At 41.4% G+C, this 26,438-nt stretch overlaps 1 protein-coding gene across 10 annotated transcripts in view; it reads right to left on the reverse strand.

Annotated features, from left to right (window-relative positions):
- Window positions 1-26,438, reverse strand: part of NBEA (neurobeachin) — an 862,398-nt gene that overhangs the window by 83,867 nt on the left and 752,093 nt on the right. For all 10 annotated transcript variants that reach the window (XM_075061639.1, XM_075061640.1, XM_075061634.1 and 7 more), the window contains one exon: window positions 9,896-10,015. In XM_075061639.1, the coding sequence (XP_074917740.1) occupies window positions 9,896-10,015 (120 nt within the window). The remainder of the gene's footprint in view (window positions 1-9,895; window positions 10,016-26,438) is intronic.

A 26,438-nucleotide genomic window follows, 5' to 3' on the forward strand; every position in this document is an offset into this window, starting at 1 on the left:
ACTCTGATATAGTACACACATTAAGCATCATATTTATTGTACATGCAGATACATTCACAAAGAATTTTTGCCTATTTACATGCTATTTATTTTCATCCCACCTCAGTCCAATGATTTTCAGACCTACTGTGTAAAGAGTGGAAATTATGAAGCAAGAGAATGTGGATGTTTAGCTATTTCAAATTGAGAGAGCTCCAATTACTTTTAATTAACCAAGTTTACTTCTACTAGAAACCACCACCTCCCATCTTCCCCCTCAATATTTGAAGACTAAAAAGCAGCATCTTAAGAATGTGACAGTAAGACTAACAATCTAAATTAAAGAATAAAAATTCTGCAAGAGTACTTGACAACATGGGCCAAAAGTATACAAAGAGATCCAAGCAGTAACAAACAGATCTCAAGAAATGAGATATTTCTAGAATTAATAACAGTGCAGCTTCCTTTCTTTTTGTAGAATACTCTGTGTGTCATCAGGAGAAATTCACCCTGATGTCATGGCATTGAGAAATGCACCTCATTAAGGTCTTAAGCCATAAACAGCAGCAACAATTAGCTGCTACATTCACTCTTGATTTATCACTAAGAAACAGACTTTAGAGATGGAAAGGTCCTACAGAATCTATCTTCTTGCCAAGTCATGACTGCTCTAGAATATATTTCCTAATGCTTTGCCCAGTCTCTTAAGAAATAGGGCCTTGTACTACTTCCATTGAGAATCTGTGGCACAAACAAATAAATTTCACTGTCAGCAAGTTCTCATAGTATGTTGCTCAAATATTCCTTTTATAAAATTCATCCCATTGCTCTTACTTGTAGCTCTTTGTCTATGAGAAATTCCTCTTTTTCTCTGAAGTTTTCACTCTTTATCTGAAGTATTTGTATGTTATGTCCCCCTTTAGAATCACTTAGCCAAACCATATACATTTCTTTTAATTTTTCTCCGTAAATCAATTTGTCCAGTTCCTTAAACATTTTGCTGCTCTTCTTAGTACTCCCTTCAATTCGTCTACATAAATTAAAGTAATGAGTTGTCCAGCAATGAAAGCATAACAGTTGCTCTATTCAACACCTATAAAAAGCTTTTCTCTAGAACCATAAGATCTGTGTAATAGAACCGAAAGAAAAACAGACTACTTAAGGTGGAATTTTGATACAGTGATATGTTAGCTATTATAATATTAGTCTTATAACTTGGCTTCATTAAAAGCCCTCCGCCTGAACTGGACAAAGTCTTTGGACCAGGAAGCTCAATATTGTATAACAAGGAGTTTTTACACACTGTTTACCCAAAGGAAATGTTTTGTACTGTAGCACCAGTATTGGCTTTGTGTAAGTCAGGGGTCATCTGCGGCCCAAGAACCTCTCCATTTAGGCTGAGACCCATGCAGCCACGCTCCCAGTTCTGTATGCTGCAGGTGCTGCCCTGCACAGCTCCCATTGGTTGGGGGAGACGGACAAAGATACCATCACTAGTCACTGGGCAGAGTTAGCATCATTAGCTGCCAGGCAGATTCAGCCATGGAGGCAGCATCACTTTTTTCCACAATGAATATAAACAAATCAAAACACTGAACACGACTATCTGATGCACACCTTGCTGTAATCCTGAAGGTTTCAACTGCTCAGTCACTTAGGTCAAACATCAACAAACTGACAGAACTGAAGTACTGCCAGGTGTCTGGCAAATATTAAAAACACTCTGGCAGGCGAAGAACTGTATAAAGTTGTATGACAGTTTTATTATTTCTAAGAAATTCAAAATAAAAAAATATAATATAATTTTTTTTTTCTGAACACCATCCTCAGTGACATTGGCCCACTAGGAGGATTTGAGGACTGGCACTGGCCCTAAGTAAATTGAGTTTAAGATCCTTGGGGTAAGTATTCTATAACTACGTTGGGTAAAGCAGTATATTGAATAGTGGTACCAAATATGCCAGCAAGTTTGGCCCAAAGTATGTTTAATCTAACTGTAAAAGGGTTTTATCACTACACTATCAAACTAGTGTATTGTCATTTACTAAATATGCTCCTCTTAAAATATCTTCATATTCATGAACTATGTGAAAAACACCTCATGTCAATACATACTTTTAATATAATTTGAATACTTACCGGGCAATTCTACTTAAATTAAAGATGGAAAAAATCAGAACTCCAGATCTCAAAACCTTGAATTTTGAGTAAGTTCTGGTCCTCACTTCACAGAATTGGTTATCATCTCTGTAATGGGTGGAGCGAAACCCCCAGGTCCCACTCCCTCCCCTCCTTCCCAGATTCTGGGGGAAATTTCATTTTGAGTCCAAATTCAAACTTTGCAACTCACAGGACCATCTCTTCTTTAAAGTACGTAAATAGGATTCCCAAAATGTTGTGACAGTGTGTAAGAAATATTTGGCACAACCATTAATAATACATTTTCTTAAGGGCATGCTAGCAGTAATAGTTTAACCATAAAGTTTCTAGAAACTAAAGAGGATTTAATAGTAAAAGAAAAAACTGAATGTTAAACATTAAATTTTCTAAGCACCTTTATGGGATTTTAGCCACATAATTTCCATTTGCCTTTTATTTGGGAATTGTATAGCTAAACCTCTGTGCAACTCTATGACATTTTAGGTGGTAAACAAAAATATCCCTATTTTGAAACTACATTATGTTTTCTATAAATTAGAAGAAAAGGTTACTGACCCTGTGCAGTAACTGTGCTTCTTTAAAACTTCGGTCCTTGGGGGAACTTGACTTCAGGTGCAGATGTGCCTCTCGAGCCCTTGATTACAGATTTTTTGTTCAGTGTGTACTGGGCCTGCACATGCATCCTATACATCCCTGATACTGTGCACCAACACGATACGTGGCTGCACAGGTGAATCACCATCAGTTTCTTCTCTATTCAAACCTCCCACAGAGAACAGTCCAAAGCAGAGGAGAATGAGGGCAGGTAGTGGAGCACCCACATAGACACACATCTTGAAGAAAAACAGTTACTGCACAGGGGGAGGAATCTTGTCTTCTTTGAGTCGTGTCCCTATGGGTGCTTCACTTCAGGTGACTCTGAAGTCCACAGGGAGAAGGGAGCTTTGGAATTGAGTTCAGAACGGATGATAGAACCAGAATTCCCAGTGCCACATCAGATCTAGCAGCATGGATCAAGGCACATTGCCTAGAAAATGTATTTATTGAAGCCCATGTAGTGGCCTTACATATCTCAGATATTGGAATATTTCTGAGTAATACCATGGATGTTGCTTGCAACCTGGTAGAGTGCACTATCACCCTGTGGGAGCACTGGCTTCATCATAACAAGCAACAACAGACTCAGAGATCCAAATAGACAATCTCTGGGTGGAGATTGTGAACCCTTTGGATCTATCTGCTATGGAAACAAACAGTCTAGAGGACTTCTGAAATTGCTTGGTTCTATCTAGAAATGCGGTTAAGAAGTGTTTGACATCTAACGTATGAAAAGAGGTCTCCTGCTGAGACTTATGTAGTTTGGAGAAAAATATCGGTAGATAAATGGTTTGGTTCAGATAAAAGTCCAATATCATCTTAGGTAAAAATTCAGGATGGGATCATAAAGAAACCTTGTCTTTGAAGAACACCATAAAGGGGGATCTGCCATTAAGGCCTCAATTTCCCTTACTCTATGGGCCAACATGGAGCCACTATAAAACCTGTCTACATGGATAAGTGAAGCAAAGAATGCATTGCCATCAGTTTGAATGTAGGTCTCATGAGGTATCTAAGTTGAGATTCCAATTCAGTGGGGAGAGGTCTTTGACTTGCGGGGTAGAGGTTCACCAAATCTTTAATAAAGCTTGAAGACACAGGGTAAGCAAATATAGAAAACCCTTTTATCTGGAATATAAAAAGCTCATATTGAGATCAAATGAACCTTGATTGAGCTAACTGATAATGCTGATTTCTTTAGGTCCAACAAGTTAATCCATGGTAGCTGAGAGAGATGAGGATTTGGATATGAGCTGCTGGCATTGACACCACTGGCTGCATCTCTTCCACTTCTACAGGTAAGTGACTTGGGTTGATTCCTTTTTATTGATCAGTAACACTTGTACTTCCACAGAACAGATAGATTCTAATGCCACACACCATCAAGGAACCATGCTCTGAGGTGGAGGACCCCCTAAGTTGAGGTCATGTACCTGACTTGTGTTTTGGGAGAGGAAATGGGAGGTGGACCCTGCTCTCCCATACTTGTTAATATAGAACATGCAGGCTACATTGTCCATCGTGATTCTGATTGACTTGCCTCTGATGAGGGGAAGAAAATGAAGGCAGACATTCCTGACTGCCCAGAGTTCCAACAGGTTGATGTGGTCACTGGTTTCCTGAGGTCACCATTTGCTCTGAGCTGTGGGAGTACTGAGGTGAGACCCACATTTCAACAGGTATGCATCCACTGTCATGGTGATTGTCAGAGTTAGATGAAGGAAAGGAATGCTTGCACCAACACTGAGTTGATCTTTCCACCACTCTAGGGAGTCCTTTACATGAAGGGGAACCAAGAGTTGTTTGTCTAAGCTGTTGCTGGCCAGTGAACAGACCTTTTTGACAGTTCCTTACTGAGGTACTAAGATACTGAGATACAAGGACTCCCTTAAATGGTCCTGACCAGATTTAATAATGTTATGAATCTGTCCCTGGGGAGGTGGGCTCTGGCTGTCAATGAATCCTAGGATGCCCCTATGAACTGTATTTTCTATAAAGGACTTAACGTGGATTTTCTTACATTTAACTGAAGAACCAATTTCAGGAAAAGAAAAAGGGCCATCTGAGTGGATTATAGTACTGCTTCATATGATCAGCCCTTGATCAGTCAGTCATCAAGTTATGGGAAAACTAAAATTGCCTCCTGATGAAGGTAAGCAGCTACCACCACTAAGACCTTTGAGAACACCCTTGGAGCTGAGGAGAGGCCAAAGGGAAGTACTCGGTATTGAAAATAATCTTAGCCTATCGCAAACTGTAGGTATTTTCTGTGAGATGCATGAATCACTACATGGAAATGGGCATCTTGTAGGTTGAGGGCCAATACCCAGTCTCCTGCCTTTATTGAAGGGATGACAGCTGCCAAGTCACCATCCTGAACTTTTCAGACTTTATAAATTTGTTTAGTAGTCTTAAATCCAAAATTGGTCTCCACTGTCTTTCTTTGGCAAAAGGAAATATCTTGAATAGAACTCCTTCCCTTGTGAAGAGTGTGGACCCCCTCTAATGGTCCTAATTAAAGGAGGGAGTCTATTTCTTGTCTCAGTGAAAGCTCATGAGGAAGGTCCCTGAAGAAGGATAAGGACGGGGGATGGAATGGAGAGAGGGACATAAAGTGAATGGTGTACCCAAATGTTATGACCTTTGTGTCTCTGATGATCTGCTTCCACGCTTGATGGAAATGGGAAAGACGGTCTCTATATTAGGGGAGATAGGCAAAAGTCTGCAGTTGTTGAACTAGAGATGTGGGAGGATTTGAACCCTTGGCTGATTAATCAAAACTTTTTGATGATGGTGATGGGGTACTTGCAGGAGGATTGGCAGCTGTCTTCCTCTGGAACATATGTCTCTTGCTGGGGGATTCGGTGGGTCTTTGAAACTCTGAGAATTAAACCAAGCAAAATATCTGGGCATTTTGTGACTTACTAACTCTTCTTTTATTCTTAGGTTTGTAGAAAACCAGATACAGTACATTTTAATGTGTGAAAAGACTCATCCATGGGTTCTGAAAATAGCTTCAGACCATTGAAGGGGAGGTCGTCTCCAGTGTTCTGAATTTCTCTCAGGAACTCTGAGAGTTGGAGCCATGACGTCCTGCACATAACTACCACATGGAAATGAATCAGGCTGCAGTGTCTGAGGCATTAAGGATGCTTGAAATAATGATCTAGCTAGTAATCGATCCTCAGTGATGATGGCCTGAAATTGTTCCCTTTGCTCCTGTGGAAGATTATCAATAAAAGCTGTAAATTTATTGTAATTTGTGAAATTGTATTTAGCTAAGATCACTTGATAGTTTATGATGTAGCATAGAGAGGTTATGGACTTCTATCCAAAGAAGTACAAGCACTTTTGGTCATAGTCATATGAGACAGACTTGCTTACTTTATTCGTTAATTGCATCCATCACTACAGAATGAAGTGGAGGTGGAAGAATAAGAATTTAGAGTCCTTGGATGGGACAAAATACTTTTTAGCCACCTGTTTTCAAGTAGGCAGAACCATAACAAGTGTTTGACAAACAGTCTTTGCCAGGTCCTCGTTAATAGGTAATGTAGCTCCAGATGGTGTTTCTCATTGTAAAATGTCAAGCAACTTGTATTGTGAACCCTTGATTCTTGCTATTCAAAGACTATTTTAATGAGGTCCTGAAATTTCTGGAGATCATTGGCCTTAGATGGTGCTGGATGCACGACCACCTCAAATTGTGATGATGATGAGCAGACAGGAGTCTGAGGGGTGGCCCCTTTATCTGCCCTAACCTTCTGTTCCTCAAATGTCATCTTGTACTGGAGTCCCTATTGAGGAGAAGAGGACTGAATATCATTGTTGGAGCTGGTGATCTGGCAAACTGTCTGCACATATCTGAGGGACACCTATATGGCCATGCAGGGGCCCATCTGGGAGATGGGGTGGCATCCTTGGTTGATCCCACCAGCCATGCTGTTGTGCACAGGTTTTGTCTGTGAGTATCAAAGTGTGGGTTCATACTGTGATAAACTCAGGACAGACAGCTGCAAGGGAGGGGTAGAAATCAGTCTCAGAGGGTTAAAAGGCCCTCCTCCGTATCAACTGGGGGGTAATTATAGGTCATTTAGGTTCAGCTGAGAAGGAGTTACCAAAGTATCAATTAGAATCAGCTGAGAGGGAGCTACCTGAGGTAAATTAGGATCAGCTGATTCCAACTAAGGGCTGCCTGAGACCTTTTTAAACCCTCCCCTGGGGGGAAGGAGGGGACAAGAGAAGAGAGAGGAGGAGCCCTGCTGCCAGAAGGTTAGGAGCAGCAAGACAGCGAGCCTCACCAGGAGGAGAGGCATTATTCTCTCCCACAAGGGAGAAAAATACGCTAAAAAGGACTGGAGGAGAGAAGGAACAGACTTACCCTGTGTCCCAAGGGGGACCATATTACCCAAGCCTGTCTCACCAGGGCTAAAAGCAGCAGAGGCTGGGGAAATTGAGAAGGTGCCTTGCCACAATATGTAGATGTGTAGGACAATGGACAAGACTGAAGGGAGGTTTACCTCCTCTCCCTTGGTATCCTTGAATGGGAAGTAGGGGCACCGGCAGAAAATGCTAGTGAATCAGGCGGTACTGGAGAGTGATGGTAGCCTCAAAACTAGAATCTTGGTACCAAGAGGTGTTTGGTACCTATGAGCAATGGAAATTCTGTTTCATCTTCCAATTTCAAGTCTTCCAAGCACCTAAATTCCTGTTGTACCATATGGAGAACTGGTACTAACACAGTAGTCACTTGCTTATTGCCGCAAAGAGTATCATAGATTTACAACATACTAAAGTTGGTGCCGATGGTGTCTGATGCTTCTGTTTGCATGATACCAAGGGCCCTGACTGGGCAGGTACTAATGATGGAGCTGTGCTTGATAGTCGTGGTCTGGAGGAGTTCTTATTCCTGCCTTCCTTGTAATGTGTAGATGGTATCGAGGATTAGTTGGAGCTCTGTTTGTCCTTCAAGCTCCAGGATTTTCCAGCCCCATCAGTATCAAGAGGAATCAGTTTCCTCTATGGTACTGAGCTGAGAGGTCAAACCCAATATAGCCTGGGTGCATGGCTCAAGGATGTATAGGACGCATGCGTGAGCCAAAGAGACTCTGCTAACAAAAAAAAAATTCTGATCGGGAGAGGCACATGCACATATGAAGTGGAGCACCCCAGGAACACTACTCAAAAATGAGGGCCTGATCATTGGTTCTGGTGAAGAGTCTGGCTGCAGCTTCACAATCTGGATGCAATCTACAACCACAGAAACTTGAGTCTTGGGGCAACCAGGTAGCTTTCACCTTGTGGCAAAGTCTCTTGGACTTAGCCTCCTGACTGTCATATACATTAGATATACTAAGATGACATTCTGGGAAGCATTTCTTCTACAGTGATCTAGTGGGATGGATTCCTCAAATAACTGAATGACAGACAGATTGCTGGGGACAAAACTGAATGACTTGTGTGGCCCAAACTCATCAGTTCAGACTGACATCTCTGAAATCTTGTGAAGTAACCTGAATCTCAAAGCATAGCAAAGTTTATTCCTTGAACTTCCTGAGAAGAGAATTGATTGGAATGCCCCAGAACAATGGTGTACCAAAATTGAGGTTTATATATGTTATATATACACTGTTCCTGCTCTTTGAAGGGATGAAAACATCTATTTAGTTTTGGTAATAACTTATATTTAATAGGCAAACAAACTCATGCTTCAGGACACTACCATAAAAGTCTTTTTAAGTGTTTCTGACTTTTACATGTTTCAGGTCTCTATCACCAATCACAGGTGGGGAAACTGAGACACAGAAAATAACTTTCCCAAGGTTACACAAAAAGAACAAAAAACATAACTGTGTAAAGTGAAATATTTGAGGACTTAATCAACTTAGGCCGGGTTTAGTTGAAAGAACAAAAGCAAAACACACTTTAAATTGGAAGAAACTGCTACATATTTTTATATAGAAGAAGCTCATTTGAGATTCCAACCCAACAAGAACTGTGTTGCTCACTTTGTACTATATAGTATCTAAAACATCATAGATATCCAATGGAACACACACAAACTAAGCCTCTTCCATCTCATTGTATATTTGTTTCCTCAAGCTAAGGCAGAAATCCAATCCATAAAGAATGTTGTAGTACCTAGATGTGCAGAACAAATGGTATACAAGATCACACACTCTTCTGAGACACTTGTAATGTTCACGCAAAAAGAAGTCCAGAATAAAAAGAGAGACTAGCACCTCTATAGTTCCTTTGTTTTGTCAGGTCAATTCAGATGCCTAATGTTAATGTAATCTTGGCGTTTATACTTAATAATCTCAGTGGCAGTAATGGAACAATAAAACCTCTTTAAAAATTGCTTTAAAAGGAAAAGCATGCACAATTAATATGGATGCTCCAGCCTTTGAATACAACCTTATTACTAGAGAAAATGAGAATCAGGAAAGGATCTTATTGTTTAAAATACTGGAAGATATGGGCTTCCTTTTGACATGCTCCCATGTATATGTACAATAACCCTTTGTATTTAACAATAGGTAAGTAATAACAACAGTAAAATTACCCTGCTCTCCAGCTGTTTCTGTATATTCTGTAGATGTTGGTTTAATCGAATGCGTATTGTTGCATAATATCCCCAGGCACAGTCAAGTAAAAGCTAAAGCTGTACAAAAAAGCCTACATTTTAAATGGGTCTTGTCATTAATGCTTTATTAATTGCCCCAGGCAATGCAAACTCAGAGCTAGGAGAGCCATAACAATATGACACTTTAAGGTCAAATCCAATTTCTGCTGCGTTTTATGGACTGGGCCAAATATTGAGTTAACAGCAGGAAAGAACAATTTATTGGCCTTTTTTCATATTCCGATTAACTGATCTAAATTAGATCAGATGTTTTTGTGGAAACAAAACAACTTTAAACCCTCAACATAACAGAAGTGTTGACTGTTTTCTATTATGGCAACTCTATTTTCTAACAGTCACCTTCTACTTCAAGTGTGTATAAAATACTGGGTTATTATACAAAGGGAGTAAATAAAAAAAGCCTCTATGAGTCTATATGAAACAAAACATCAGAAATGAAAATGCATAAACTATAGCTCCATGTTATTTAACACAACACATTACATGAATTAATCTATATAAAATTAAACCTACCTTCACATCTGAGGTATCTCTTTGGCTGTTTCTCCAAGATCTTGCCACTGAAGAGAAGGTTCGATCTGGATGGTCAAATTTTGCATCATTTGCATTAAGAAAGAATGTTGTGAAGGGCTCCTGTTACCAAACAAATGAGTACACATATAATACAAGAATGCAGCAGAATGGATCACACAGCAGTTTCCTAATGAAATGAGACATTTTTTAGTTTAAAATTAAAACAAAGAGTAGAATAATAATTGACACCTCATTTTACACACACATACTTACATTAATAATGAATTTTGCACCCTACAAATCTGATTGCTGGAATGGAAGGATACAATATTGCATATTCTGTCATAGGACTACTGTTGCCATGATAACTGGCAGGCAGGTATGCTCTGGTAATACTTTAATTGAAATCACCATTAAACTCTCTTTGTTACATATATTACTATGCCTGGTCTGATCAGCACAAGACTGCACATTCAAATTCAATCACATGAAAGCACCTACAAAGTTTTTATTTTAATATAATGCCACAGTCTACTTCTGTTTTCTTCTCAGTTGGTAGGACTGGGTGGAGATATGGTGACTCTTTTGACAGGTTGCTAAGATGCGGGGGGGTTGGTCTGGCTTTATTGTTATTTTTTGGGCAGCTGATTGAATAAGGTATGAATTTTATTTTGTTCTATGAAGTATTGATTCTTTGTTCATGGTAATGAGTGAAATATAAAGATAAATAACTCAGAGCCTAAGAAGGACACTAACAATCAAAATAAACGAATATTATCATTTTATCTTTTTATATTATGCTATTCTGAACAGTTATGATACACTCTACCAAACTAGGATTCTATATCTTCAAGAAATATGCTACTAAGCGTTAGCTCTATTTGTTATCAGTACATTATCTGTGCTGTGGAACTTGCATCAGAACAAGACTTGTGTATATAGGTTACACAGCAAGTTAGTTGTATACATCTCCCTAATTCCCCCCTTCTTGTTTGTGCCTCTGACTTGCGTCATATCAACCACTGGATAAAATAGCAACTATTAAATTTAAACATTGCTACAAAAAAGGACTGTATCCCAGGAAAGCATTAATTCTCAAAAGATGTGATAGTAGATAACTGTTGGGGGGGGGGGTCATAACTAAATATGACATTCTAGTGTGATGCTACAGCTACAGGGGCAAAAATTTCCTTACTTGTTCTCAGTTGGGAGCCTTGCCTTGCTCCTCAGTGTCTGTGAAGATGAGTATGAAATTAACCCATCATACTGAATAATATATGATATTCTTGCTGTTGTCTAGCAAATAATTCCAAATGGTGAAATTTTTATTCTATCTTTTTTCTCTTTTAAATGCCTAGGAAATTATGCACACACAAAAAGACATTAAAAGAATGCAGACTGCAAAGCGAAGGCACTCTAAAGCCTAATAATGGCAAGTTTTGCCATGAATCTTTGTCCATGCAACTTTGAAGCTCCCAATAAAGTCTGAATTAAAATAACCATATACTGTTTTGGTTGCAGCTCCCTACTACATGTTGCACTCTAAATGGTCCAGAGGATTCCCCACCTAGTTACTGCAGGAGTCAGACAGCACGCGGCAAGTGAGGCAGAGAAGCACATATTACAGCAGGGGTAGTCAAAAGGCAGACCGCAGTCCAAATACAAACTGCCAGACACTTTTGAACGGACCCCAAAATCTTTTTTTTATTTATTTATTAATTATCATTATTTTTGTATTTTCGCTGGAGTCTGGACCTTGACTACACCTTGCCCAAAAAATTTGGATCTTGACAAAATTGACTCCCACACATTAAAGTGAGGATAAAAAATATTCAACACTGGCACACTTGCTGAGCAGAGTCATAAAACTAGACTGAATCAGGATGCAGATACGAACAGAGTTAAACTTGGGAGGGCAACTTTAACTTTGATGTGCCCATCAAAGCACTTTGGAATGCTTTACTTGGCAACCTTCATGTATGAAATAAGTACCCGGTAGATTCACATTACATGTTTTAATTAAAGAAAATTCTTATTATGGTTTATAATTGAAAAAGCATTCTGTAATATTTACAATGGCAAGGTTCGCAGACTATGCCACTTTCCATCCTATTGATCCTGTGAAATTTAGATCTTATTATCTGTGCTTTCTAAAAGCCCTAGCCTCTTTTTTTTTTTTTTTTTTTTTTTTTTTTTTTAACATTTATACTTTAATTTGATTTGAAGACCATTGAGAAATAGTTTACCGATGGACGCTAAAATCCGAAGCAGTTGATGGATTAAAAAAAAGCAGAAGCCAGAAATATGATATAGTTACAGTAAATTATGCAAAAACATTAATCCAAAATTCCATGACAACATTATTTTAAGCATCTGAGACAAATATACAAAAGCAAGAAAATTCAGAGTCAAGGATTAAACCTGTAACAGTTGAGCACTACAGAGTGCCCTATTATGTTATCCTGCTATGATCTGTTGCGCCTATCTTTTGGATTTTTAATTCTTACCTGGAATTCAGAGCTTTTCCCAGGTTTATTTCAGATACTTCACTTAATTTTAAGGTGATTTTTATTATCTGGAAATATATGTGGTTGGAAAATATAAATATAGTTCATATCTGTATACAAAACATTCATTCAAATTTTGTTCTGTGCTACAGATTACTATTTCATTTAAAATTTTTCTGTCTGAGAATGCTACAAATACAAATACATTACAAAATGTATTTCATTATAAGCCCATTTCAGTAGCTCATAATATTCTGAATAAAATTGATACCACATTCACTGGCGATGGGATGAGACTTCTTCAGCACTTGATTGCCACCATGTGGACCATTCCCTTTCCCCTCTAGAAGTTTAAGACGACGTGTTTTGAGCATACCCATTCCCCTCCAGTGGACAGACACTGGGGTCTGGGTCATGCAGGGGATGGAAAGAGGAGGGAGAAGGTGAAATCTTGTCCCCACTGAAGTCAGTGGGAGTTTTGGCATTGACTTCAGTGAATTCCACTCAGGACACATTTAGGCTGGAAACAGGCCAAGGGTCATCATTTTGGCCATCACTGCTTCCCAGCTCTCTTCCTAATGTATGTCATTGGGTATCATCTGCTACATGACTCATTGCTCATTGGTGATTTGGGGAAAAACTGGCCAGTTTTTCAGATCCACTAAGTGGATTGCCTATTGGGGTTGGGAATGGATTTTTCCCTACTACAGGCTTCCAGTGCCCACTGGGATTTATTGCTTTCTCAATTCAGTCTAGACAAGGGTTTTTGGATTAAGTTTGGATGATTATAGGGATAGCTGGCAGCAACCACTATATTTCCATTTTAAAGGATTACTGAGACCTCTTCATTTGAGAAATGTTAGCAACTCCACTGCTTGCAGAAGGTCATTGATATTCAGTTGGGAGAAACCCTACGGTTATTGCAGTGCCTTTTCTTTGTCCCATTACATTTCAATCAGATTTAGCTGAGTTGTGAAGTGTTACAAATCACCATTTCCTTTTCCTCACTTGTGTTCCTCAGAGCAATTTTGGCAGCCTGACAAAAACACTGAACATTGTAATAGACTGGATCTTACCATTGCCATGCTGTACTGTGAATACTTGAGAGCTGCCAGAGCAGCTGTGGTGTGGGGGTAGGAAGAAAAGAGTCAGGGTGGGTTTCTTTCAATGACATCCCCACTTCCCTGGACCCAGCATCCCATCTCATGTGGCATGCACTTTCACAATTCCTGGGGATGAGGAGACGAGAGAGCTGGGGCAGGCTCCCTCGTCATCCCCCAGACCCAGCCATTGCCCCAGTGTCTTATCTCCCACACAGGGACTTGATTTGGGACAGATGCTCCCCAACTCCTGGTTGGAAGGAGGTAAGAGAGCCACACCAGGATCCCCCACAATCTCTCAGACCCAGTACACGGTCCCAGTAACTCATACCCACCTCTGAGGGCACCACAAGGACTAGAGCCCCCACGTCTGGGAGTGGGAGAAAAAGAGGCAGGCCAAGCTCCTCCTGTCCATCCTCTGAACCTAGCATATGACACCAGTGTTCTATCCCCCTATACCAGGATAACAGCTTTTTCCTGCTGCCAGCTAATGTAGTTAGTCTTGAAGCTCAAGTAGTAGACATCTGCCACAGTGCTGAAGGCTCAAGATTCAAACCACACTGATGATAAAAGGGGCTGCGGGACTGTTACAGTCATACATAAGAGAAATTATTTTAACCTAGGAAATTACATGTAAACAACTATGTTGAAAGAATATTATTTATGCTGCAACATAAAATACTCAAAAGTTAGGAAATCTCAGGTTCATGGTGACCCCTACAACCTAAATTCAGCTCACGCTTTAAGTACATGATCATAGACTATCTTTTCCATAGATCTGCTGGCTCATTCAGTTCACATATTGGACACACAAAAGGGCCAAATTAAGGTTGCATCAGCAACCATTAATCTGGCATTTCCTAATTTTTTAGTGCTTGACTCTGCAACCTTAAACAACACTCCTTTAACGCGGTTCCTCACAACATCGTGGAGGCACAGTTTGGGGCAAACAAGACTAGGATTTATAGTTATTGGTTGTATGGTGAGAGTCCCAGAAACCTCCATTGGACACAGTTACTTTTCTAGTGTGAGAGTTGGGTGGGTGTGTATCACCTGTATCTTGTGTTAAGGTAATAAAATTGTGGCCTGCTTAGGTTGCAAATCTACACACAAACATCAGGACATAAAAAAGTTAAGATATATAGTCCATTTCACACATATGCACTTTTTGATTATTGAATAGGCTATTGCTGTATACTTTCTATTGTGAGTACAATATGAGGAATTTAAAGATGCTCTTACTGACTTAGGGCCTGATCCAGTACCCACTGAATTTAACTGAAAGACTTTTATTAGCTTCAATGGACATTGGATCAGGTCTTTAACTTTTTCAAATACCCTGTCTTATTTGTTTACTGATAACAATCAACAATTATAAAACAAGAAATTTAAAATTTTAATTTCTACATCTGTTCTACTGCATTACATACAGCAGGTGAGATCTACAATATCTGGGGAGTCTTTGTGTTAAAGCTAACTTGCACCACTGTATTGTATCAATGACACCATAGGTGCACATATTCTAAGATCAACTCATACAAACTGGTACTTTTCCATCATAGTCAGATATGAAAAGAACTTGCGGGTTAAAGGTCAACTCCAATGAGAGAACAACAGGGCTATGGACCTGGGAAAGGAAAACTTTTTATCTCATCTTCCCAATGGTCATCACAGTATATTTTATACAGAATAATGGATTTTATTAAAACATGTCCATAAATTGTGTTAATTCGGGCTGATTTTTATGATACTAGTTGTATGTACCTATAAAGCTGGTGGGTTTTTTTTTCTGAAACCTATTGTTAGGTTAGTTAAATCTCTATTCAAGAGCACCTAACTACAGCATATCCTTACATTTTAATGAAAACAACATACAAAAGAAGTCAGGAGACTTCAAAAATCAGCTGAAGAAACAAAACAGGAAGATCTAGCATCACAGGATAGAAGTTTGAAAACAAATGCCCTGCACTTCCTTTGTTTTTATGTTACTGTACATCATCTGGGTACACAGCAAGGAGGACAGGAGACTTCTTATGGGTTTTAATCAGGTTGCAACTTTATTATATAGATGTCTGGGACTACCCAGCAGATGAAGTGTACAGTGCAGGCAAATCTATCCTTATTTAAATCAGTTCTCTGGGGCTTTCACTAGCCGCCCTTTGTTTCCATCCAGGTCCCCCAGCTGACCCATGGCTTGAACCTTAACATCCATCAGCCTCGTGACAGGGTTTAGGAGGTCTATGAGAACAGAGGGAGTTGGCTCCCTGCTGTGCTAGCAGGGCCGGCTCCAGGCCCCAGCACGCCAAGTGCGTGCTTGGGGCGGCATGCCATGGAGGGCACCCTGCCGGATGCCGGAAGGGCAGCAGGCAGCTCCACTGGACCTCCCGCAGGCATGCCTGTGGAGGGTCCGCTGGTCCTGCAGCTCCGGTGGAGCATCCGCAGGCACGCCTGCGGGAGGTCCACCGGAGCCATGGGACCAGCGAGCGGCACAGCGGCCCCCGTGGTGTGCCACCGTCCTTGGGGTGGCAAAATGGCTAGAGCTGGCCCTGCATGCTAGTCATAGGAGGCCCCGAACCCTCTCCCACGTTCTGTTCCATTATCCAGTACCTCCTTTTAAGTCTTTTACCAGGCCATTTATCCGGTCACTGGCTGCCCTCCCTGCGAAGTACATGCACTGAACATCCGCCACAAGGAGGCGCCAGCCATTTGCTTGGCTGCCTCCCCCAAACCCTGCCAGGTTCCCAGACATCTGCCAATGGCCTCTTGACTAGCAGCCCTACTGGGGAGAAAGAACCCACTGTCCCATGTGTGATTGTCAAGGGGCACCAGCAGCTGCATTGTTCTTGACCTGGTACTGCAGCAACTGCCCTTAACGGAGGGCTGCATAGGCGACCCATTTTCTGGATCCTTGAATTGACAGGATTCCTTAAACCAAACCAAAACAAACAACTTGTAAGCTGGAGCCAATAATGTGCATTCTGCCAACCACATGACATGCCGAGGTTCCAGAAAGCCTGCAGCTTATGTAATCTGGCAAACTGGAAATGAGACAAGATGTCTGCTATGCCATTATCCATGCCCAGCACGTGCTTGGAAGAAAAAACAGATGTTGAAAGTTAAGCATTGGAGAATGCCCTTACCAAATTTCCAATCCTGTGTGATTTGGAAGTTTGGCGATTGATAACCTGTACCACTTCCATGTTATTCCGCCAGAGGCACACCCTTACATTGGACCCAAATTAATAACTATTTGTACCTGCACAATGATACCCCATTAAATTGATTTAGAAAACTCTTCCACACCCACAAGTCTTACTACATCTGTATAGTGACTCGCACATAATTGTATGGTCTGGCTATACCAGCTGTTGCCGCTGCCAGCCAGGCACAAAAATGCCTTCCCCGGGACAACAACCCTGCAAGCAAAGTTCAGCTCCAAGCCCAGGTAGGTTAATGTAGTATAAAGATTTTTGTTTGTTTAACCCAACTATTTAGCCAGGGCCTGAAATGTGCCCAACGGGTGAAAACAGTCATTTGACCCAGCTTGCCCAGCGAACAAAATTTGGTTTAGTTCCGCTGGCCACACCACTGCCCAGTGCAACATTGTACTGAATTTTTGAAAGGCTGCACAGGATACTGAACAGCCCATGGACATTGCCTTGTGGAAATAAAATTGCTGGCGGCAGGTATCTTGCAAACATGCCTGTATTTACAGGAGTTGCGGAAACGACCACCATTATTAAATGCCAAGCAAATACTAGTTTGGGTCCGGGGCCCCTTTTGAGCTTGTTGCGGTATGAACAAACCCCTGGTGGCCTTGGTGTTATGCCCTTGAACCACAGTGTGTGATGCCACCTTATTCCAGTTTGTGTTGCTGCCCTTAATGTAAACTGCTTATGACACGCCTCCAAACATACTGGGTGCCCGCTTAATTATATTCGTATAATTAACAAAGGCCGGGCTACTGCCTGAATAGGCTTGTACCATAGCATACACCTAGATGATGAGGGTAGCCTCCCAAATTTTTTCATGCTCTCGGTACCCTTGGCCTCTTGGGCAGTTCACTGTTTTGCTTTCCTTGTCCATGTTTACTGACTGTGAACACCTTCCTGTGCCATAGGGATATTATATGCACAAATAGCCTGTGAGTGAATTATATATTTAGTTGCACTGAGTAGGTGAACTCCCATCGGGTAAGCTGCACTGGCATAACCATACCGAGGACTGCATGTAAGGAGTTCTGTAGAGCCCTGCTCCCCCATAGTTCCCCCGGGAGTGTCTACTCTGTCTCCTGTGGTTACATGCCCTGATGGTCAATGATTTGCCATGTGCCCCTTCTCTGTCCTGTTGCTGAAACATGAGCCCATGCTGGGCCTAACCTGTCACCCTGTGCAGACCCATCACACCTAGCTGCCTGAAGCTGCTGTTGTAAATGCAAATTAGCTGGCAGCAGCTGTGTAATATCGTCATTGCCCCCCACTGATGGTGACACCCCTGGGTGGGTTTGCCAAGGCTTCTCAATCTTCCACTCCTGGGCCCAGAGTATTTAATACCCCAATCGGCTGACTCTTGTTCCCCTTAGTTGAACTCGCTGAGTGACTGGTTAAGCATGGTCCGTGCACCTGGCTGTGGCCCCTGCAACTGCCACCCTTTGCCAGGCTGGAAGGCTGGATATCACCTCTGCCCAGAACCGGTTCTACCATTTTTGCCACCCCAAGCAACAACAACAACAAAAAAAAGCCGCCCAAACTGCCGAAGAAAAAAAAAAAAAAAAAAGCCTCCTGGACTGTGCCACCCCAAGAATGGATGAAATGCCACCCCTTAGCATGTGCTTCCTCCACTGGTGCCTGGAGCCAGCCCTGCCTCTGCCATGCCTTTCCCCAACCTCTGTGTGGTTTAGATTAGACTCATCCTCGGGATCCGCATTACTGCCATCTCGTCTTAAGTGGAAGAAAACATCCTGTTTTTAGGTGACTTGTGCCCTTTGAAGTGTTGTAATGCTGTGGAGAAAACCTCAGAAACAATAAAAGCAGCAGAGTCCTGTGGCACCTTTGCATGTATCTGATGAAGTGGGTATTCACCCATGAAAGCTCATGCTCCAATACATCTGTTAGTCTATAAGGTGCCACAGGACTCTTTGCTGCTTTTACAGATCCAGACTAACATGGCTACCCCTCTGATACTCAGAAACAACGATCACTGACCATCTGACCACTCCATTAATGCACACAGCCCGCTCACCTGAGTACATGGACACTTTCCTATGATCATTTGCCTCCCTTAGTGCCATGAGGATGCCCTGGGTTATGCTTTGAGTTATTAAAACACATCACCCTGGAGCAGTAACAGTCCACGTACTTTGTGAGCCCCCTTGCCCCTGCTGCAAGTACTTGTCTTGGGTTCCTTCCAGTCCCTGGGCTCCCCTGGGCTGCCCTGCCTGTGCCTGTCCACTTTCCAGCAAAGGTATAGGCACACGCGTGAGCAGCAAGCAGCACACAGCCATGAAACAGGAAAAAAAAAATAGTATCAGAGGGGTAACCGTGTTAGTCTGGATCTGTAAAAGCAGCATAACATCGATGAAATGGGTATTGACTCACGAAAGCTCATGCCTCAATATGTCTGTTAGTCTATAAGGTGCCACAGGACTCTGTGCTGCTTTAAAACAAAAAATGTTTCCCCTTGCCCTGTCCCTGTTCCTCCCCCCACACAATATGCACTCTTTTTGGATTATTTGAAAAATGAGCAATGAGCAATTGAGTCATGCATCATGACCTGAACTACATGGGTTAAGAACAAAGATAAAGGGGTACGCCATGATATCAAATCACACGTTCTTATTCTTGTTTGTTTAATTAAATTCCAGTTTCAAATGATGTATATTGGTACCTTTTACTGGCAAACAAACAGGGGATGAATGGATGGCTTTAGAGGAGTAATGTCAGGAGCACACCTTCCACATAACATGACTCTAACATAGCTGACTGGGACTGTCCTCAGAGATTGGTATTGTATAGAACAGGGGTAGGCAACCTATGCGGACGCGCTGCCAAAGGCAGCACGCAAGCTGATTTTCAGTGGCACTCACACTGGCCTAGGTCCTGGCACCAGTCCAGGGAAGCTGTTTGCCTTTTAGATTTAAATTTTAAATTGAAGCTTCTTAAACGGGTTTTTACAACCTTATTTACTTCTACACTACAATCTAATAAGTTTACATCGTAATTACTTTACATACAACAATAGTTTAATTATATATTATAGACTTATAGAAAAAGACCTTCTAAAAATGTTAAAATGTATTACCAGCATGCGAAACCTTAAATTAGAGTGAATAAATGAAGACTCGGCACACTACTTCTGAAAGGTTGCTGACCCCTGGTATAGAACCTTTTTCCTTTATCACATTAATAAACCTGAATGAGACTGGTACTTTGATCTCTTGAGTATATTCATAACAAAATAACATACCAAAGTGTGGTCAAGAAATTGACTAACAACAGATGTTGCTAAAGTGTCATTATAAGAATTTTATTTTATGAATATTCTTTATATTTAAATCACCAAAACATGCAGTTCTGTATAGGAGTTATTCAACTCATTTGTCACACCTAGAAGTGAAGCCATTTAAAAATTCATGAAGTGTAAGAATGGGGCCCTTCTGCAGTCTTTCACACTGAGCATCCTCTGCCTTTTTCAAAAATTTAAAAATTGATCATGAATTTCCCTAATACTTTCATACAAGTGCACTTTATAGATTTAATCATAATATCTGGAAATATCTTCATTATGACCATAAATTTCTTCCATGAAGCCAACTAAACCTACCTCCCATCATAAACCAGCAGACAAAAAGAACCTTGAAATTCATGGCCACAATGAAGACATTCAGAAAGTATGTAAAATGCATACTCTACGCTGTCCGATTATTTTTTTTTTTGATGAACGTCAAGAATTGTTGTTCCTCACGGCCAATAAAACTCAGGCAGTAAAACTTGACATTCACCCCAAGAGAAGTTTGGATATTTCAGATTTTCATATTGGGTAACATTGCTATTTCTCACAATCACTTTAGGCTGTGCTTTTTCCCCCTTTGAATAACAAGTGCTTCTTAATTTAGCTAATAATTTCATATATAAAAATATAAGCTATTTTTGTTACTATGGTCCAATAGTTTCCATCAAACTGAACAATACTACAGTAATTCACTTTGCAATTACCATGTTTACTTATGTAATCATTTTATTTTAATAGTTGCATTTGAAAAACAACATTTTATTACACTCTATAGTGTTGACTAATATATGATTAGCATATATATATATATATATATATTATGCTGATACTACTACCCACAATATATATTCCAAGCATTTAAGTAAACATGTTATTACGCATTAGTATAGCAGTTATACAGCCCAAATTGGCCTGTACCTTTGTTGTAATCCTGTATACAGTATTTATGCTAAGTATCCCATAACACCTTGCATTAGTCGAAGTAAGCCGTGGCTTGAGTAGATAGGAAAACTCGCAGGATATTATCAGAATGCAGTCTAACATGTACAATGTATTAGTTTAAATAGAAGTTAACTAGACATTGACTGCTTTTATTCTGTTTAGCATTAAAAATTCTTAATTGTATAACTTTCCTTCTACATTATCTTGGCTTGGGAGAGTTTCTGGGTCAGCTGTACCACTCTCAAGAGTGGATGTAAACAACTCTGATGAGGCCTCATCATGCTGAACTGCTATTCTGAAGCTGTATCGATTTTTAGAGTGTTCTTGGGAGATGGAATGAAGTGTCCCAGAGTTTATACCAAAAGCTTTTAAGGTATATCGGGGCAGTTGTTTTTATTATAATATGTTCTGCTTATTACCATCCCCTTGGTTTCCAGCAAAAAGTTGCTATCATCCAACAGCTGCCCAATAAGTGCAAGACAGGCTTTCAGGGCTGCAGCCAGGGAAGGAAGCAGTGGGACTTGCCTTCGTGGGCTGCCTGTGGGTGGGACAGCAGCGAGGAAGAGGCTGCAGCTTGGATGACAGGGCCTTCCACAAGAAGGGAAGATTGTGGGCAGGCAGCAGCAGTGCCACTGGGGATAGGACAACAACAGGGAGAAGTACTGTGCAGCTCTGCAGGCTCCCAGCAACCCCATGCCTTGTGGAAAGCCCTGCACCCAGGCTATATCCTCTTTCCCCATTGCTGCACTGCCCAGAGCTTCCCCTCCCAGCCCACAATGCCAAGATTCTGTCTAGGGCTTCCTCACTGGGCAGAATGTAGGTACTCCAGGGCCTTCTCCTGTGCAGTCCCAGGGCACAGGCAGGTTTGCAGAGCTGCAGCCAGGGAAAGCATGTCCCACCACTTCTTTTCCTGGCTGCAAACCTGCCTGCAGCTGGGGCCTTTCTTCCTCCAAAACTTCCCATAAGCTGCATGCCATTGCCAATATCTGTATGCCATTAACACTAAAGTCAATGAGATGGGATAAGTTCACAACAAAATGTTGGTATTAACTGGAAGTTGTTAATATCAGACTTGCTCTGAAGTGGCATCTACTGTCTTGCACTGCAGAGGTGCTTAGTGGCCTCACTCAGAGATTAGGCCTCATTGTGCTAGGCCCTGGCAACGGGCGAGGAAGAGGATAAACTACTATTTATAGTATCAGAGGGGTAGCTGTGTTAGTCTGGATCTGTAAAAGCGGCAAAGAGTCCTGTGGGACCTTATAGACTAATAGACTTATTGGAGCATGAGCTTTCGTGGGTGAATACCCACTTCGTTGGATGCATCCAATACGTTTGTTAGTCTATAAGGTGCCACAGAACTCTTTGCCGCTTTTACTATTTATAGGCATCACCGAAGAGTGAGTTTTAAGGAGGGACTCAAAGGATGACAATGTAGTAGTTTTACAGGGACATCCCTGTCATGTATAAAGGTACTTGAGAGAAAATTGGACTACCAATGAAAGTTTGGACCATTAGCAGAATGGAGGTGAAAGCTATTGACACCATAAGAGTGGATAGAGTCAGGGACAAGATCTGAAGGACCTGGATAATAAGAAAAGTCCAGTGTATTAGAGAAGGGTGAACCAGTGGTAGAATGTAGAGAGAAGGTGATTGTCACAGTGATGAGTTAGAGAGATTTTAACAGCATTGTTTTGAATTGACTTTTTCGGAGCATGATTGCATCTGTCAGTGCCAGAAAGGAAGAGGTTGTAATAGATAGGACCCACGTAGAACACCTACCATTTCAAAAAATGAATTAAGAATAATACCTAAAAAGAATAAATAAAACCCGAACCATTGTGTTCTGCATGCAAATTGCTAAGTCCAGAAGTCCCAATACATATCTGATGCCCAAAAATCATGGTATTATGGTAGTAATGACCAGATTCTCTTCTCAACCTCTCATACAGTATTTGATACTGTGGATCTCTCCCTCTTCTCTTTTCTTTCTTTCCTTTTCTTTCGCTAGGTTTCTGCTACTCTGTATTATCTTTGTTCTTTTCCTACTTTGATTACCTCACTCCCAACACACTTTGGTAATTCCTCTTCCTCCTCCTTCACCCCTCATTTGTTTCTTCTTTTTCTTGAGCAACTCAATCTGCTCCGTGGATTTAGCTACCACATTCACCTCTCTCTCTTTTTCTATCCCTTCTGTGCAATCCTGTATCTCCAACATCTCCTCCTGATGTCCTGCCAGTTTCTCAATCTACAAACTGAGATCAACTTTACTTCCTTTGACCACAGACAACTCATTTACACTCCTTGACCTAAGATTGCAAACTCCTTGGTATATTTCACTCTTACCTAGTCTTCTTCCCTCACAAACTCTTGTCAAATCTTATCCCCATCCCCCAACTCCACCATTCCTCTATGTCCTAACTAGTAAACCTGTTTTATCCCTTATGTATCAACTTACAGCTCTTCTTCTTTGGTTCTATGCTACAGCCAAAATCACCATTCTGACCATATTACCCCTTAGTCCTAATGCTCTTTTACTATCTCTTTACACATCTGTTCCAAAGTTTTTATTCTTACTTTCCATACTATGGAGAACTCTGTTTGATCACAGCTTGAGTTTCTTCCTTCTCTTCTCCCTTTTCACTTTGCTCTCTCTTCCCTTCACTTCCTTTGTTTCCTTCCATTCATGACTGCTCTTTTTTTTTTTTTTTGGCTTGCCACTCCCTGTGCTGGGAACACTCTATCATCCCTATGTGCTCTCTCTTCTCTAAATCTGCTCTCAAAATTAACTTCTTTGGCTATCTTGACATCACTGATCTCTTTGACACTATCTGCCCCCTCTCTAACATATAACTACATTAACATATTTTAAAACAAGAGAAAATCATGAAACAAACAAAATAATTATCTTAATCCTTGAAAACAACACTGTTCTGTGAGCAGTTTTTTTCATTCTTTCCCCTTGTTTCCTCTTTCTCTTCCCTATGGTCTTATTATTTCTCACCACGTTATTTGTCACATTTATATGGCAAGACCATCAAGGCAGGTACCTGGCCCTCTTCTTTCTTAGTTAGTGCTAAATGAACAACAACAACAACAAGATATTAGCTTAATATAAGAAGTGAGTACTTCTTTGTGTATTTTACATTCAGTCAATAAGAGGAAGTTACCTTGTGAAGTGATGATGGTCCTTCAAGATGTGTGTCCCTATGGGTGCTCCACTGTACGTGTATCTGCGCCCCTGTGCCTCTAACTGGAGATTTTTGATAGCAGTGTCCATTGGGTTGACACGTGCTCTCCCTTCCTCGTAGTCTGCTTACAGGCTATCGAGCGCTGCATGGGTGAACTCCCCTCAGTTCCTTCTCTATGGCAGAGCCCTTACGGAGAACTCTGAAGTAGAGGGGAGGAGGGCAGGTACGCACATCTTAAAGAACCATCGTTACTGCATAAGGTGAGTAACTTCCTCCTCTTCTTCGAGTAGTGTCTCTACGGGTGCTCCTCTGTAGATGACTCCTGAGCAGTACCCACAACTGGAGGCTGGGACTTCAGAGTGGAGTCTGTTACTACAGAGAGTACTGTGGAGTCGAAGATGGCATCAGATTCTGAATTTCCAGTGATCACATAATGTTCTGCGAAAGTGTGGGTGGAGGCCCAAGTTGCTGCTCTGCAGATTTCCAAAATAGGGACATCTTTAAGGAACGTGACCAAGGTAGAAATTGACCTCATGGAGTGTATACAGACTCTGAGCGGAGGCAGCAGGTTATGCCCTTGATAACAAAGATTAATGCAACCAGATGCACATTTGGATAGTGTTTGAGCCACTACTGTGCAGTGTTTGAATCTTTCCACAAATGAAAGGAAGAGTTTATGGGACTTCCTGGAGTCCTTAGTCCTGTCCAAGTAGAATGCTAGTGTTCTTCTAACATCTAGCATATGAAGAATCAACTCCCTGATGTCACAATGAGGTTTTTGGGAAAAAAATCAGGAAGATGGATCTGTTGATTCATATGGGAAGCGGAGGCAACTTTAAGGAGAAACTTGGGATGCGGCCTCAGAGTTACTTTGCCTTTTAAAAAGACTGCGCATGGTGGGTGTGCCATCAGGGTTACTATTTCTCCCATGCAGCTAGCTGAGGTGATGGCAATTAGAAATGTTGTCCTCATGAACAGGTGTAAGAGACAGCAAGTTGCAATGGACTCAAAAGGAAGTCTAGTCAAAGCCCTGAGAACTAGGTTATCTCAGGCTGGAGTGGATGGTCTCACATGTGGGGGAGAGATTTCCAATGCCCTTAAGGAATCTATGCGTCAGTGCGTGAGGAAACACAGAGTATCCATCTACCTGGTGGTGGAAAGCCATTTTCACCGCAAGATGTACCTTGAGATCAAAACTCACTCATCTCCCTTAAGTCTAAAATGTAGTGTAAAATCAGAGGGAGAGAAGATGAGGTTGAGTTTATGTGCTTAGGATGACAACAGACTTGGAATTGTTTCCATATTGTAGGTAAGTACATTGAGTGGTCAATTTTCGGCTGTATAGCAACACATCTTTCACCTCATCAGAGCATTCTGCCTCTAAGCCTTGGAACCAAGAAGCCAAGCTGGAGGTGGACTCACAGGTTGGGGTGAAGCATCATCCCATTGTTTTGAGAGGAATGGGCCAAAGAGGAACTGGAGGACATATTGCCCTCTGTGTCAGGTAAGGGAACCATACTTATCTTGGCCAGGAGGGGCAATCATAATAACTCACTTTGTCTCACTGATTTTTCAACAGATAGAAAAGGAAACTGGGGAAAGGCATATAAGAGGTCCCCATCTGATGGGAGGATGAGGGCATCTCCCAATGAATGTTTCCCAAAGCCAGCTATGGAGCAGTAATGAGGACATTTCTTGTTCCAGTAAGTAGCGAATAGACCTGTAAGTCAGGGTTCCCCAAGGGGTGAATATATCTTGAAGCACTTCTGAGTTCAGTTCCCATTCGTGGTCACGACAAAAATTCTAAGTGAGACTATCAGTGGTCACTTTCTGTATCTGTATCTGAGATGAGCACACTGTGATGGTTGCACCAATTCCAAAATTTGAGTGCTTCTGTGCAGACGGAGGGAGATCTGGCACCCCATTACCAATTTATGCAAAACATACAGACTATATTGTCCATGATGACCTTTGTGTGGGTGTTCTTGATGAAAGGCAGAAAGGTACACAGATGTTCCTGACAGCCCTTAGCTCCAAAAGCTTGATATGGAGGGTCACTTCTGTGGAAGGCCACTTGCCCTGAACCTTGTGGTTGTATAGGTAAGCTCCCCAGCCTATTAGGGAGGCATCCATCTGTGAGTCTGTGTAGTGGGAGGAATGCTCTTGCTTGTACTGCATTGAGGTTGATGCTGATAAACTCCAGTCACTGTACTGGGGTTAGTGCACTGCTATGATGGAGAGAATCTTGGAGAATATCCTGGCTGGAGCAGTCTGTACTGATAATTGTCCTGCCCAA

The sequence above is a fragment of the Chelonoidis abingdonii genome, chromosome 1 (genome assembly GCF_003597395.2).
Source record: "Chelonoidis abingdonii isolate Lonesome George chromosome 1, CheloAbing_2.0, whole genome shotgun sequence".
Classification (NCBI taxonomy): domain Eukaryota; kingdom Metazoa; phylum Chordata; order Testudines; family Testudinidae; genus Chelonoidis; species Chelonoidis abingdonii.